The sequence below is a fragment of the Fukomys damarensis genome, unplaced genomic scaffold, assembly GCF_012274545.1.
Source record: "Fukomys damarensis isolate Sample0158 unplaced genomic scaffold, DMR_v1.0_HiC HiC_scaffold_4, whole genome shotgun sequence".
NCBI lineage: Eukaryota > Metazoa > Chordata > Mammalia > Rodentia > Bathyergidae > Fukomys > Fukomys damarensis.
This window is the reverse complement of record NW_022900916.1, coordinates 12,066,089-12,080,991: the sequence shown is the minus strand read 5'-3', so window position 1 is coordinate 12,080,991 and position 14,903 is coordinate 12,066,089. Positions and strand designations below refer to the sequence as shown.

The window sequence follows — 14,903 nt, the reverse complement described above, 5'->3', positions numbered from 1 at the left end:
ATACTTACCTTTCTTTTAGGAAGTACAACAAAGAACATGAATATCTTATATATGCAATTCTGCAGGGCTGGGTGGTACTGGTTTACTAGATAGAGCAGAAAGAATCGGTGCGGGGAGGCAGCTCCAGAATCCCCTGCCAGGCCCGAGTGACAGTGGCTTGCCCAGTTATCCCACTCCAGCTTTGCCAGTGGTGCCAGCGCTCTGAGTGGACAGGTGCCCGGGCCGGGACCTGGAGGTGTCCCTCGCACTTGTTTTCATTCTTGGTGCAGTCACCTGTGTCATAGCCCAGTGGTAGTCTGTGTCCTACCCCATCTGGGAAGCAAAGATTCAGCCTTCTTGCCAGGGTCAAGATCTCTTCTTTAAGAGAAAATTAGCCAGTTATGTTTCGGGATAACATTCTCTACATGTACCTGTATTCGTTTTACAGGTTGTTTTAACAGTGTTGGATCCCAGCTTTGAAATAGAAAACCCTTACAGCCCCTACATGCAGGGTAAGAATTGTTTTTTATTTTTCAGATCCTTTTTTGATTGCTTCACGAGCATATTTCGATTGCTTCACCGAGAGGCTCTTTCAGTCATCCTTTCATTTTCCCTCTCCAGACCTTGTGACGCTAACAAACCTGAGGATAAACTTTACCAAACTCCATACCCTGGGGGATACTTCATTTGGAAGGGAGCAAAACGACTCCCTGGATAAATACTACTATGCGCTGTACGAGATGGTTGTTCGGGGGAGCTGTTTCTGCAATGGCCACGCCAGCGAATGTGGCCCCGTGCAGAAGGTGCAGGGAGACGTTTCCAACCCTGCCGGAATGGTGAGTTCTTCACTAAAGGAGCAGTCCGTCCTCCTTCAGGCTCCACTGTCCCGGTGCTGAACACAGAGATCAGCAAATCCCAGGGCCAGTTTTGTGTTGGGGAAGGTGTCGTTCGGCCAGAGATTCTTTTGCATTATGTCATTAGGGGCATCATCGAAGTAATGAGCAGCATTGATAATGCGTGACTTCAAGGGAGCCTGTCTTCTCATTTTGTTCATGTATTTCTTATGGAATGGAAATTTGACAGGAGCGAACCGTAATCTCATGTTCACGCTCTCACTGAAAACAAAATTGATTGACGGTGTGTTGAGCGCAAAACCCCATACTCAAAGCTAAGGTGTCAGTAATATCTGATGTCGTAGATGGCTGGTCCTCGTGGTATTCGTACTCTCTGAATGACCATGTCGAGTGGCTGCAGAGCCTTTTCACTCTGGAGACCGGTGTTAAAAGGCTGAGGTGGAGAAAAGAGTACTTGGTGGTGGTGTAGTTGCAGAGTAGATGGATCCCAGGGTCTCACACCCGCTGAGCTCAGTCCCCAGCCCAGCAACCTTACATTTTTATGCACAGCCGCAGGGGTGTTGACTAAATAATTGGGAACTGTTTGCTAGGCACAATACCATCAGGCTTGCTGGGAGCCCCCCCACGCCTTCCCGCACAGCGCTGAGAGCATTTTATGAAAACTCACGAGGACTGTGTCTTCCTCTAGCTTCTCCCCTTTTCTAACTCCATTTCCACCCCCGAAACAACCTCTCCCAGCCTTGTCCCTCATTTTACTGCGGGCCACAAGGTACCTCCCTGAGATTAGAATACAAAGAGCCCCCGAAGTATTGCAAGTGTGCCCGACTGTGCTCGGAATCTTTGCAAACTTTAAAGGCTGGGTAAGCAACTAACAGGAGCGTCACCGCTTGCTGTGACCAGCAGGGGGAGCCAAGATTGGAGGGGACCCGTGGCCTGACAGGCCTGGCTCGCGTGACCCTGTGTATCGCACAATGCAGGTCCACGGCCGCTGTGTCTGTCAGCACAACACCGCCGGCCCCCACTGTGAGCGGTGCAAGGACTTCTTCCAGGACTCTCCGTGGGGGCCCGCCGTGGGCCAGGGGGACAGCGCCTGCCGACGTGGGTGAACACGCGTGCCCCGGGCTCCTCGCTCTGGAAACATGTAGCTCCTGTCTAGGGCTCTGACAGGGCCAAGTGGAATGACCCGGGGGTCTGGGGATTGAGGGGCCTCCCGTGGCGCCACCTTCGTTCCTCGGGTTCTCGCCCTCACCCTGGCAAGGAAGGCAAAAGTGGGGTGAGCTGATTCAAAGCCAAAGATCCCCCAAGTGAAAACAGAATTCAGGTCTGCCAAAAAGGAGAAATTGAAAAGGAAAGTAACGTGAAACACAGATGTATTCATGAGAAGGTGAAGGCAGAGACAAATCGGCCCTGTGAGAAGTGCTAGACAAGGAAAAGTTCAAGGGGTGTCCTTGTTCTAGTCATAGTTATATGGGTTCTTAGCCAATCGGGATCTGATCCTTTGTTTAGGGGTCCTGGGGTCTTCATTGATTGGTGCGTTCTAGGCCAGTCAGGCTCTTAGATTTTGTTGCTGGGGTGAGCATGAGGCTTGGGGAACTTTCCAGTAAATGCAAGCAGGTCCCTAAAATGAACTGTTCCACACGTGCAAAGGCTTCACGAGGGACAATTTCCAGTAAGCAGGTGGTCACTTCTATAGCCTTCTGCCAGTTTGTGTCCCTCATCCCTGCCTGTCTCCCCCTCTCATGGTCCCTACCCAACTGCGAGACATCCTGATCTCTGCAATGCGCTCATGGAGCAGAATCACCGACTTCTCACACTGCTCACCACGGTGTCACTGCTGTGTCGTGTGGCACACCTTCCGAGAAAGGGCGGAGCCTTGTGATGGCAAAATAACCGGGCAGTGCAACCCCAGGAATTTGATGAACACTGGATTGGGGGTTGAGATCTCAGTGGTCTCGCTGAATGCGGCCTCCGACCCACAGGTAGACAAGAGAGGAAGAGGGCAGGGTTGAGTTTAGCAGGCCACTGTAATTCTCTATAAATTATTTAGGTCAACAAGATGTTCTTGTCATTTTTGGCAACTGAATTTTGGTGAACTTCCAGCCTCTTTTTCCAGATTTAAGAAAAGCGGAACTCGAAGGAATGAAAGGTCCCAGAAGAGGCCTCATGACGAAGCCCCGTATGGGACAGTCACGGTCCACACGACCCAGCAAAATGCTTAGGAGCTGAGGTTGTTTGGGGCGAGTGGACCCCAGGACAGACAGCGCAGATAGCATTACCACACAGACAAATCCCTCAGACAGACTGCCTGCGTGTCAGCCTCTGGCTGAGCCCCAGATAAGATCCAACGCCCTGCAGCCGCCCTACTAGCACTTCTGTCCCTGAGAAGGACCGAACAGGACTCAGATCCAGCCCCTCAGTGCATACAGAATATTTCCAGTTAATATATTCCAATTTACAAAGCTCAAGTTGGTGAAAGTATTCTTTACAGGTCCCCACTATCCATATTGTTCTCTAGCTTCTAAATCATCTAAATGGTTTGTGTTTGTTTGTTTTTGAGGCAGGGTCTCACTAGCTGGTTCAGCCTGGCCTCAAACTCAGGGCATTGCTCTTGCCTCGGCCTCCTAAATGCTGGGATTGCTTGCATATGCCACCATGCCCCACTTTGTATGGTTTTAAAATCTCTGAACATTAGCATTTAGGGGATGCATTTTACAGCAAGCGTAAGAATCCAAGTGCTGCTGGACCTGCGCACTTGGCATCTCTGCTGAGGGCGGGTAGGCATGCGCATCCTCCCTCCAGACCTTGGTGCATCTCGCATTCAGCGCTTTTCTCTCCTCCGCAGCCTGTGACTGCAACGGCCACTCGGAGCGCTGTCACTTCGACCCAGCTGCGTACCTGGCCGGCGGCGTGAGCGGCGTGTGCAAGGGCTGCGCTCACCACACGGAGGGTGCGCACTGCGAGCGCTGCCGGCCTTCAGCGCTTTTCTCTCCTCCGCAGCCTGTGACTGCAACGGCCACTCGGAGCGCTGTCACTTCGACCCAGCTGCGTACCTGGCCGGCGGCGTGAGCGGCGTGTGCAAGGGCTGCGCTCACCACACGGAGGGTGCGCACTGCGAGCGCTGCCGGCCGCTCTTCTACTGGGACCATCTCAGGGCCGCCTCTCACCCTCGCGCCTGCCTGCGTGAGTCTGCGGCTGCTGGGCCCCGCGCTTGTGGTGGTGGTGGGGGGAGTAAATGAAATATCCAAGCATATGCAAAACAACAGAGAATAATAATAAGTCCTGAACACCACCACATCTTCTATCAAAAATCTGGTAACTTGCCCTGTTGCCTTTGGCCCGTTCCTTAATGAAGCACAACCAACACACCTCACACCCCAGGTTCACTTCCACCCTACTTATCCACCCAACTTCCTAGGGGTAAATTCTAATATATTTATCCCTGCCACGCTCGTGTTTTAGACTTTTTTTTTGGGGGGGGTGCTGAATATTGACCCCAAAGCCTTCACACTGAGATACATCGCCAGCACTTTTTTTAATTTATAGTTTGATACAGGGTCACCCTAAGTCACTAAATTACCCAGGCTGGGCTGGAACGTGCAATCTTCCTGCCTCAGCCTGCCGGAAGGCTGGCATTACGGGCATGGGGATTTACCCTTTCATCTGTGTCTTTATCCAGAAACAATATATGTTGGCATGTTCTCAAATCACGACGGCGTTGGATAAACGATATCTTGCCATTTCAGTCCTTCAGGAACTTGAGTATTTCGTTCAACGTTTTTTAATTTGTCCATGTTAATTCCTTCTTGTGTAAAATCCCTTCTTGCAAGTATGTCGAAATGCATTCGTCCATTTTTCTTCTGGCGCCGCAGGATCCAGTCATATCCGGCCGTGCACATGGGCAGCCTGTCCCTCATAAACCTATGTAAAGTAGGAGTGGAATTTCTGGGCCTTGGGCTTCGCGTGTCTTCAGATTGATTAGTGTGAGCGCTCCTGTGGCTCCGTGTCCTTGCCAGCGCTTGATTTTCTCAAGCTATAATTTTTGCGAATTTTGCTTTGCTAATGAAGTGATATCCTTGTGTTAATTTGCATTTCTCTACAGGGCTAGGGCTAAAATGAAGCAAGCAAATGAGTCCCCAGATTTAAGGAGGCACTCACTGTCAGGGTCATGTACGTGCAGGACTGACCCTTGCCACTCGCAAGAACCTAAACGAAAACCTCCTTAAATTCTGTACCCTTGGCATCTCACTTGTCTAGTGTTAGTCCCATCATTGCCATGACGCTGCCTCGATAAAACCCCAAGCTGATAACTCGCCAGTGTCAGCGATTGGCCCGAAGGTCTTACTCTCCTTAGAAAGGTACAGGTTAGCCTATTACTGTTCTGTGGGCATTGCACACCTAGGGAGTGTATGTTACAGGCAAGGAGCACTGAGTGTGGGGGATCCAATGCTTTTATAGCAAGTGGAGAAAGCCTCCTCATGGCTGGGAAGATGTTACCATTTCTCCCTAATTGCTTGCTGCAAATGCAGCTCTGAGAAACCGCCCTGGGAAAGAGCAAGCGAGATCTCGCATCATTGGCCACTCAGCCAAGGCATTCAGGATGCCCAGGACCCACAGAGAGTTGCCCCTCCCGGTACCCAGAAGTCCAGCTTCTCAGGCTGTATTATTAAAGCAAGGGGAGGGGGGCTGCTATGAAATCGGGACTTCAAACTTTAAATAATCATAATAACAGAAACATCTACACAAACGTCCTTCAGGAGCACCTGGACACCATGTGCGAAATTGCAAGCTTTAAGTAAACAGTATGGAAAAAGCATCAATAAAGGATTTTGTCCAGTAGGCACCAACATAAAACATGACATTACAGGACCTGTTCAAAACTGATATGAGAGCCAGATATGGTGGTGCAGCCCTGTAAAGCCAGCACTCAAGAGGAAGTGGCAGGAGGATTGTCATGAGTTAGAAGCCAGCCTGAACTAAGTTTCGAGACCCTCTCTCAAAAAAAAAAAAAAAATGATAGGAAAAACTGGACTCTCATAAAACACTTAGGGGAGCAAAATCCTATAGGTTTTTTACTGCAACCTATAATCATATACATACAACCCCCACTCGTTTTTATTAATGATCTTTTCTTTTTTAGGGGATACCAGGGATCAAACTCAGGACCTTGCACTTTTGAGACAGTCTTGGTGCCACTGAGCTAAAGCCCTGGCCCTTTTGTTAATGTTTTTCAAAGATATGTATTTAGCCGGGCATGATGGCGCACACCTGTAATCCCAGCACTCAGGAGGCTGAGGCAGGAGGATTGCTGTGAGTTTGAGACCAGCCTGGGCTACACAGTGAGTTCCAGGTCAGCCTCAACTACATAGTGAGACCCTGTCTCAAAAATCCCCCCCCCAAAAGATATATATTTATAGAAGATTCAATTGCTGTCTGGGCAGAATCAGGAAAATACAATGTTTTTAAGCAGATCATCTAGGAAAATAGAAAGAGATTTGGAAATAATAAACTAAATGTTTCAAACTTATCAACCAAGGTCTTGTTCCTTCAGAACTACTTAGTATTATCTTAGTGGTGCTTTTGAAAGAAAAATGCTGATCAGAAATGAAGAAATCATTCATTGTAAACATGGAGTTATTGTTCCATGAAAGGCGGATGACGAGCTTGTAACAGGCCTCCCGCATGAGACTCCCCAGCTGCTTCCAGCTGACCAAAATGAACAGTTACTGTGTAGAACTCCCGTATAAATTCTCTCTAACTTGTCCTAGTTTGAATCCAAATATTTATGTAGATAGATTCTAGGCATAAACATCAGTGAATTTTAAAGTCTACGTAAGATTCAGTTAAGTGTGATACAGTAAGACAAAGATTTAGTAAACCCCTGCAAATAAAAGTTTGTTAGAATCAAATTGTGCAACAGGAAGAGGTTGCATTGAAGTTGTAGAGGCTGTGACATAGTTGTGTCCGAGTTGCCACTATCCACTCACCTGGTCCCAAAGGCTACTTCTGTGCATAATTAAATTATTCTCTGGAACTCAGTTCTGAGTCTCCTAAATCAAGTTGAGGTGTTTTTTTTTTGTGTTTGTTTGTTTTGTTTTCTTCCTTTTAGCCACTTCTGAAATGAATTTGGATTTGTCCTTCCTTTCTGGAAGTAACTGACTTTCAGTAGAAGAAAATGAGGTGTTTTTTTTTTTCCTCCAAACTAAACAGAACCCACTCCTGTTTTTCCATAGTAAGATTTTATCACCAGCCAAAATCCAAACAGTGAGAACTTGGAAGACTCTGTCAGAAAACCAAGCCTTTGCTTCAGTGACACCAAGCAACTGGTTTGCTGGATTTCTTCCACTAAACTCACTAACCTAAATGGTTTCTATACAGATAGAGCTTTACCCTGGAGGGTTTTGTTTTTATTAATCCTAAGCAAGCATGTATAAATGTGAACAAGGTTATTCTTTCAAGTGAAGATGTTCACTTTTTACATTTATGGTGTTCCTTAAAAGAGGAACCTCTTGGAAACCCAGCAGCACAAAGGCCCAAGAGACCTCAGTGGTCACCAGTGCCTACCAACATGCTTGTGCTCTGTCCCAAAGCCATGAGTACAAGTTGAGCATCTACCCGGACACCTTCAATAAGAAAGGAACTCGCTCTATCAGGCAGTCCTGATAGAGCTCCTTCTTATACCCAATCAAAGTCTACCTTCTGTAGCTTTTCCTCTGCCGCCCTTGGTTTACCCACTGGAATTACTCACACCACCAGCATCCCTCTTCATAGACACTCCTTTCTTGCATGGTTCAAATTTCCACTGAAAAAGAAAAAAAATTGCTATTTTTGTTTCTGCTTTGCTACAGATGTCTGCTTATTCCATTTTCCAAATCTCTTCATTCAAGCTTTTGCCTCCCCAGTAGATTTCTAAAAAGGACACACAAGGGATGAGTGTTCCGGGTTGCCTTGCTTTCTTTCTTGGAGGTGTTCCAGAAAAAAGTCCAAAAGAATGATACACATTCCTTGTGGTATATTTTGTCCGTCATGAAGAAGAGCAGACTTATCTTTTAACCATGTTTCAGAGGTTTGGTGGACCTCCTACATGCTCGCTCTCACATGGCCCTTGTGAGAAGACAAATCCATCATCACAACATTCCACTCTTGTCTCTTGACCTGCTCTTAACCTTTAGAGTCTTGCTTTTTTAATCCATTTTTCATTGAGTTGAGTTTCATTGAGTTTCATTGAGTTCTCACAACATAAAAGTTGCCATTTTAAATGAAGAGCAAGTCATGAGCACAATGTCTATGAAAATTAATTCCAAAGCATTTTCATTCCCCCCCCAAAATAATGGATCCATTCTTAACATTTAGTCTTCAAAATAATAGGTTTTCTGTGCTCCTTTGAATTTATAATCATTTAAGTCTTTTAAAGATAAATGTATGGAATTACCTAACATTTTTCAAATGCCAGAAATCTGGGAGACATTCTGAACATCTTTGTCCATTAGTCTAATTATGCAAATATTTTAAATTACTTAATCGAAGTGAAATCGTTCTAGCACGGGAAAAATGCTATGCATATATTTCAGCTTTCCCAGTTCGCAGTTAACTAAGACAATGTCTTTCTGTGACTCCAGCTTGTGAGTGTGACCCTGATGGGACCGGCCTTTGTGTGAGCCACTCTGATCCTGCCTCGGGCACTGTGGCCGGCCAGTGCTTGTGTAAGGAGAACGTGCTAGGAGCCAAGTGCGACCAGTGCAAGGCCAACCACTACGGACTGAGCGTCTCAGACCCCCAGGGCTGCCAGCGTGAGTCCTCAGGGCTGGGCCACCAATCTGGGTGTGTTTTAAAGCTGATGTCGTCAGTCAGCCCTTAAAAGTCTTTAATTGTAGACCCCTAAGGGTTCTAACCGGAGCCAGAGTCTTGTAAGTGATACAATATCTACCACAAATTCTAGAAAGTTGGTTTACTAAATTTACCATAAGTGTCCAGCAGGGGGCGCGTTTCCCGTCCTAGACAAAGTGTGGGGGGCGGGGCTCAAAGAAATTTAATACCAAATGGCAAAACCTCTAAGAAAATGGCCTCCACTACAACTCTTCACAGATTATCTTATGTGATGCACTATGATGGCTTCTTGGGTCATTTGCAAGACAGTTTTGGGGGTTTTATGTTTTAAATTATTTATCCCTTTGCTGTGGCACCTCCTCCCTTGCTCAATGCCACGGATTCTTTAATTCTCTGACAAAGAAAGGGAAACATTTTAAGGGAGGGGTTGAGGTGAAACAATCTTAGCAGTTTTCTGGGGCCAAATGGTCAGGCCCTTGGATTTAGGATCACAGAAGTTTAGAGCTGCTTAAGGCCTCATAGAGCTGTGAGGTCCTCAGGGAATCTAGGTAAATGCCTTGCATTTGATTACAGCATTATGCTCTATATTTTTGCTCATCTAAGGAGCTGTGGGCTATTTGCATTTTTTGGAGAGCGACTAACTGAATCTTTCTGTCATAAAGTGCTCTTATCAGGTGTAATGGCAAAATTAAATATCATAATAGTGAATTTTTGTAGTTAAAACAATTTTCTATCATACCGTTTAGCACTCCTGGTGTCTCCCTGGTTCACTAACATGATGTCCTATGAGAACAGGCTGGACACTGGTTTTGGTTTTGTGTCACTCTGTGTGTGTGCGTGTGTGTGAGAGAGAGAGAACACTTTATTGACAAATAATTCACTTATCAAACAATTTACCCTTTTAAGACTTTAACTGAATAATTTTAGTATATTCAAAGTTATATAACCAACAACACAATCAACTTTAGAACATTTTTATCAACCCAAGAAGAAATCTTGCTTCTAGATGTATACCAAAAGAATGTAAAGCAGATTTTCAGAGATAGCTGTATACCTGTATTCACAAAAGCATCATTTGCCTTAGCCAAAAGATGGGAGTGACCCAAGATCCATCAGTGAGTGGACATACCCATGACCCTATCCCTAGGCAAAAAGTTATACACACACACACACACACACACACACACATATATACACGTATACACTAATGTGCTACAACATGGTTGAACATTAAGTACATCATGCTAAGAAAAGCAAGGCAGTCACAAAAAGACAAAAATTTAGCTGGGTACAGTGGTGGACATCTGTAACCTCAGCTACAGGGGAGGTTGAGACAGAAGGATCACAAGTTCGAGGCCAGCCTGGGCAACTTGGTGAAACTATCACAAAAGAAAACAACAAGGGATGTAGACATAGCTTAGCGGTGAGCATTTCCCTGGCATGCTCAATGCCCTCCTACTTTAATCCCCAGAACTTCAAGAGGGAAAAAAACTGTATAATTCCACTTACATGAGGTGCAGAGAGCAGTCAGATTCAAATAAAAGAAATTTACTTTCTGAGTGATGGAAAGTAAAATGTTGGTTTCCCAAGAGGTCAGGGAAAAGAGGAATTGGGAGTTGTTTAATGGTTCAGAGTTTCAGTTTTAAAAAATGAGGAGTTCTGGAATTAGGTTGCACAACAATGTAAATGCACTTAACTGAAAAATGATGGTAAATTTTGTTAATGTATTTTACAAGAAAAGAAAAAAAAAAACCATTCCCTTTAGCTACTCCTCCCTAGTCCCCATCCCCCTGCACTAGGCAAGTACTAATACGTTGTCATTATGTGGTTACTTACTGTGGATATTTTGTGCAGAAGGAATCATATACTGTGAGATCTTTTGTGACTGGCTTCTTTCGCTTAGCATATTTTCAAGGTTCATCCATATCGCAGTGCGTACCAATGCTCCTTTTTTAATTGCTGAACGATTGTTCCCACAGGGAAAGTGTGTACCTGGCTCTGGCTGCCTAACTTCTTAGCTATCACAGTGTAAGCAGGACTCAGGAATATCTATGGGTGGAGGAGACAGAGCAGGGAGAGAGCGAAGAGAAAAAGTCACACAGCTGTGAGAAAGAGACAGGGAAGTGACAGTTAGCTACATCTGCCAGACGGGACCAGTCAGCGATAACCGAGACTCTTGGAGACTTGGCCTCTGAGTCACCGGCCTGGCCAGTGTTTCGCAGGCTGACGGTGCCGCCCACGCAGCCTCCTCCACCGATGGTGTCAACGACAGACTCTGGGAAGGCCTGGGCTGGGACTTCCTGTGTGGAGCTGGAGGCAGTACAACAAAGCAGCCAGGCAGCAGCCAGTTCCAGGCAGGCCGCTCTGTGTCCTTGCGGCCCAGTGTTTTGCTCAGCGTGAGCAAGGAAGGGTACTTACGAAAGTGGGGGCCTCGAGGAGGAGAATAACTGTAATTCTGTGTTTTCAGCCTGTGACTGTGACCCCTTCGGGAGCCTGGCACTCTCGGCTTGTGGCGCGGATACAGGGCAGTGTTCATGCAGGGCCTTTGTCACCGGACCACGCTGTGAAGAGTGTGCCGTGTGTATTCACCTGTCATTTCCCTTTTATGCAGTGATGCAGATTTCAAGCGCCATTGCTTTGAAGGGACTTGGTCTTGTTGCTCGCTTTCCCTGGTCTATTGTATTTCGGCGCTCGTGTGGTCTGAGTATTTATAACACAGAAATTGGCAAGCACTGTACACCAGCCCTCTCCACACCAGTCCTTCAGAGACGGCTGTCAACCATTCTCCAGCGAGCCACTGCCTTGGGCCGAACCTGCCCAGCAGAGCTGCCAGCGGGCTTTTCTATTGCTGTCCTTGGCAGTGCCTGACAACGCAAGACATTTATCTGTCTCTTCCTTGGGCCCACCAGGCAAACCACGCAGGCTTTCTTTTACCTCCTGCACACAATCGCCTTACCACTCCTACCATTTTCTGCCTAAAAATATTTTTTAAATGAGTCCCTTAAAAAAAAAAAAGCAAACAAACAAACGGGTTTAATTGTATTTTAGATTTCTAAAAGAAATAAACTCTTGGATTTTTCACAGACACCACTAAACATATGAGCATGTAGCTTCTAAAATAAGTAACATAAGACATCTTTGCTCCTTAAGAAATGTGCCACGCAGTGGGGGAGTTCAAGCCCAACTCTTTACTTTGTTCTCCAACCTTGGCAGCCCACTATGACATTTCAGAAAAAGGAAAAACAAAAATGTAACCTAATAAAAGAACAGTGACCTTGATGTGTCTGAAGAAATGTAGCTGATAAATAAGAAACATGTGCCTTTGAGGAAATATTTTAAGTGCTAATATTTTAAGTCGCTTTACTCAAAACATATTAGGGTGGGAAAGCGGAGATGGGGAAAAAAAGAAGTGAGGAAGTAAAAGTGAAGAGGAAAAATAACAGATAATAAGAAATAAGGAGATGGATCGTTTGCAAAAGGTGCAGCTCGTGCCAAAATGACTGGTTTACAAATGACTGTCTCTGCCGGACCGTGATACGCATAGCATATCTTAAAGTCAGCGTGACTGACTTCTCTACCCTCAAATATGTCAGTGTTGTAAGTAAAACCCTCAGGATTCTTGTGGTAATGGAACCTAAAGTTTTTATTAAACAGCTCCAAGTAGAACAGCAGAGCTCAAAGAGGACTTAAATGTCCCAGCTTCAGCAAAAGCTGGCACTTTTAGAATTGGTTTCCGTTGCATTTCTGCTTGAAACAGTACACGGCAGCCTTCTGTCCCGCTACCCAAGTCCTAGCGGTGGAGGAGAAGGATCCGTGGAGGTCACTCTGGCCAAGACTGGTGGCCAGGCCGTTAGTCCACTTGCTGTGTGGTGGTGGCTTTGCACTGATTTCAGTACCGCACATCAGAGCAGCAAAAGTCTTCTCAGCTGGGATCAACTGAGCCCTTTCTCTCCACAGGTTGGATGCTGGGGGCTGGGGACTCATCTCCAGGAATTGTTCTCCCTGCGACTGTGAACCTGGAGGGGCTTCTGCTAACACGTGAGTCCATACAATGGATAATGGAGTTTTGTCGTGCTGGTCCTTGTTTCCACACGGCACTTTTGGTTCTGTTATGCTCATAGTCCTAAGTGAGGGATTTTATTCCGTGATGAGCAAAGGGAGTAAAAAGACATTCACGATAGCCCAGTCATTGCTACTTCAGATATCACCAGGGGTCGAGTAAACAGTCCTCCTCCTGGGTTTCCCATCAGCTGGTGGGGTAGGCGGGCACCTGAAAGGCCTGCCTTAAAGACCACCTATGTGCCATCCTATAAGGGCAGGTCCTCACACAACCCTTTTCCTAGCTTTTGGAGAAGCACCAGAGATCCACAGAAGTGGCTGCTTGGATTCACTGGATCTGAATTCACTTTTCAAGACCAGTCAGGTGGAGCCCAGGGTCTCTCGGCATCCTCGTGGGACGACGGGTACATGAGTCCCCACTCTGGAAGCCTCTAGCTCTGCACACCCAGCCATCACTTCCGACACACACACACACACACACACACACACACACACACACACACACACCTTTCTCACAATAGACTTTTCTCAGGTGCCCACCCAACGATGGTCAGTGTGAATGCCGCCCCCACATTGTTGGCCGAAGCTGCACCGAACCTGCCCCCGGCTACTTCTTCCCTCTCTTGAATTTCTACCTCTGTGAGGCAGGGGAAGCCACACCGCTCCAGGGACTGGCGCCTTTGTTTCGTATCTCATTTATTCTCCCCAGAGACTTCGTTTGATGGCACACAGGTAAATACGCGCAGTACACACTTGAGATCATGGCAAGTGTACCAAGGAGGGACTGCAGCCGTCTGCAGATGCCACTCTGAGTCGCATGTTATATCACCCAAGGGCAGGTTGTGTTCAGTTTGAGGGCAGAGTCTGTGCTTTGCTTACCTTTGTGTCCTAGTTCTAGCACAGAGCCTGCAACAGAAAAGCAAATCAGATCAAGTTGTCATGAAATAGACTCACTCGTTGCTCTTTCATGCAAGCGTCCGACAGAATACGTTGTTTGCACATCTTCTCTGTCTCTGCTGTGATGCTGTAACCTGTGCGCAGTGGGCGTGTCTTGTAGTCATTGTTGCACTAGTGCTTAGCACAGTGCCGGACACACGGTGGAGACTTTGTGGATGAAGTACAAAAGATTGTCCAGAGACTGGCCCAGCCATCGACAGGAATACGTGAAAGGAAAGGGTGATTCAAGATAGAAGACTCTAAGGAGAGAGCACATGTGAAAATCAATTCTCTAGACAAGATTTGGGTAGAGCAAGCAGGGGAGCGCATTCCAGGCACCAGAGTCCAAGTCATTTCCTGGGGTCTCTTCCTTATCTGGACTCTGTTTGTAAAGAGAGACGATGCCCCATAGGAAGCTTGCAGTTTGCTGATTCGTGACTGGAAGTGAGACTGTCAGTGCCTCCAGTTAGACATAAGCTGTGGTGAGTGGGATCAAAGTGAAACAATTGTATGCCTCAGTTCTTCTTGCTGCCCTTTAACACTGCATCTTTATGATGGTGACCAGAAAGGAAAACTTTTGGAAAGAAAAATTGACATTTACATAGTTAGGCCTTAACTGTGAAGTCAATAGTTCCTATCTTTTAGATAAGACAAAGAAACCAAAATAAACATGATCTAAAACAGATGCACTATTTGGTTACTTACCAGTCATTCAGCCCGTGGCTGGCGGTGGATGCTGATGACCCACTAAACAGGACACTGCCAAGAGTGCCAGTGCAGCTCTAGGCCAGGGGTCGCAGCAGTGTCGGAAGGAGGGCCGGGTCCCTTGTGAGAGGACCCCATCATTTATTTCATGAATCCTCCACGGCTTAAAGAGAAAACTGAGGATGGAAAATAGATTTAAAGGGCAGGTAGATTTTTCTGAAGAGATTAGAAAGTAATGCCTGTGGCAAAAGAAAGAGAATTAGAGATGGAATTATTTAAAGGACACCAATTGCATAATTTTCCTTTTCCACTGAGGACAAGATTGTCAATTGTCAAAAAGATTTAAATTAGGCACAACTTAATTATCTGCATTCATTTATACTTTTGTGGTATTCTTACCATTGCTGTTGCTACTGCTGATATGTTGTTAATAAAAGTTCTTTTGGGCCGGGGATTTAGCTCAGCAGTTCAGTGGCCTGCCTTGCAAGCACAAGGACCTGAGTTCAATCCCTGGTACAAAAAAAAAAAAAAAAAAAAAAAAAAAAA

General features: G+C 46.2%; 1 protein-coding gene across 1 annotated transcript in view; it reads left to right on the top strand.

Moving 5' to 3' along the window:
- The window catches only part of Lamb4 (laminin subunit beta 4), an 89,514-nt gene that overhangs the window by 22,220 nt on the left and 52,391 nt on the right, over positions 1-14,903 (top strand). Inside the window, 9 exon segments of the mRNA XM_033755909.1 lie at positions 428-491; positions 601-815; positions 1,811-1,931; positions 3,831-4,013; positions 8,450-8,620; positions 11,125-11,234; positions 12,615-12,644; positions 12,646-12,695; positions 13,249-13,410. Coding sequence (XP_033611800.1) covers positions 428-491; positions 601-815; positions 1,811-1,931; positions 3,831-4,013; positions 8,450-8,620; positions 11,125-11,234; positions 12,615-12,644; positions 12,646-12,695; positions 13,249-13,410 — 1,106 coding nt within the window.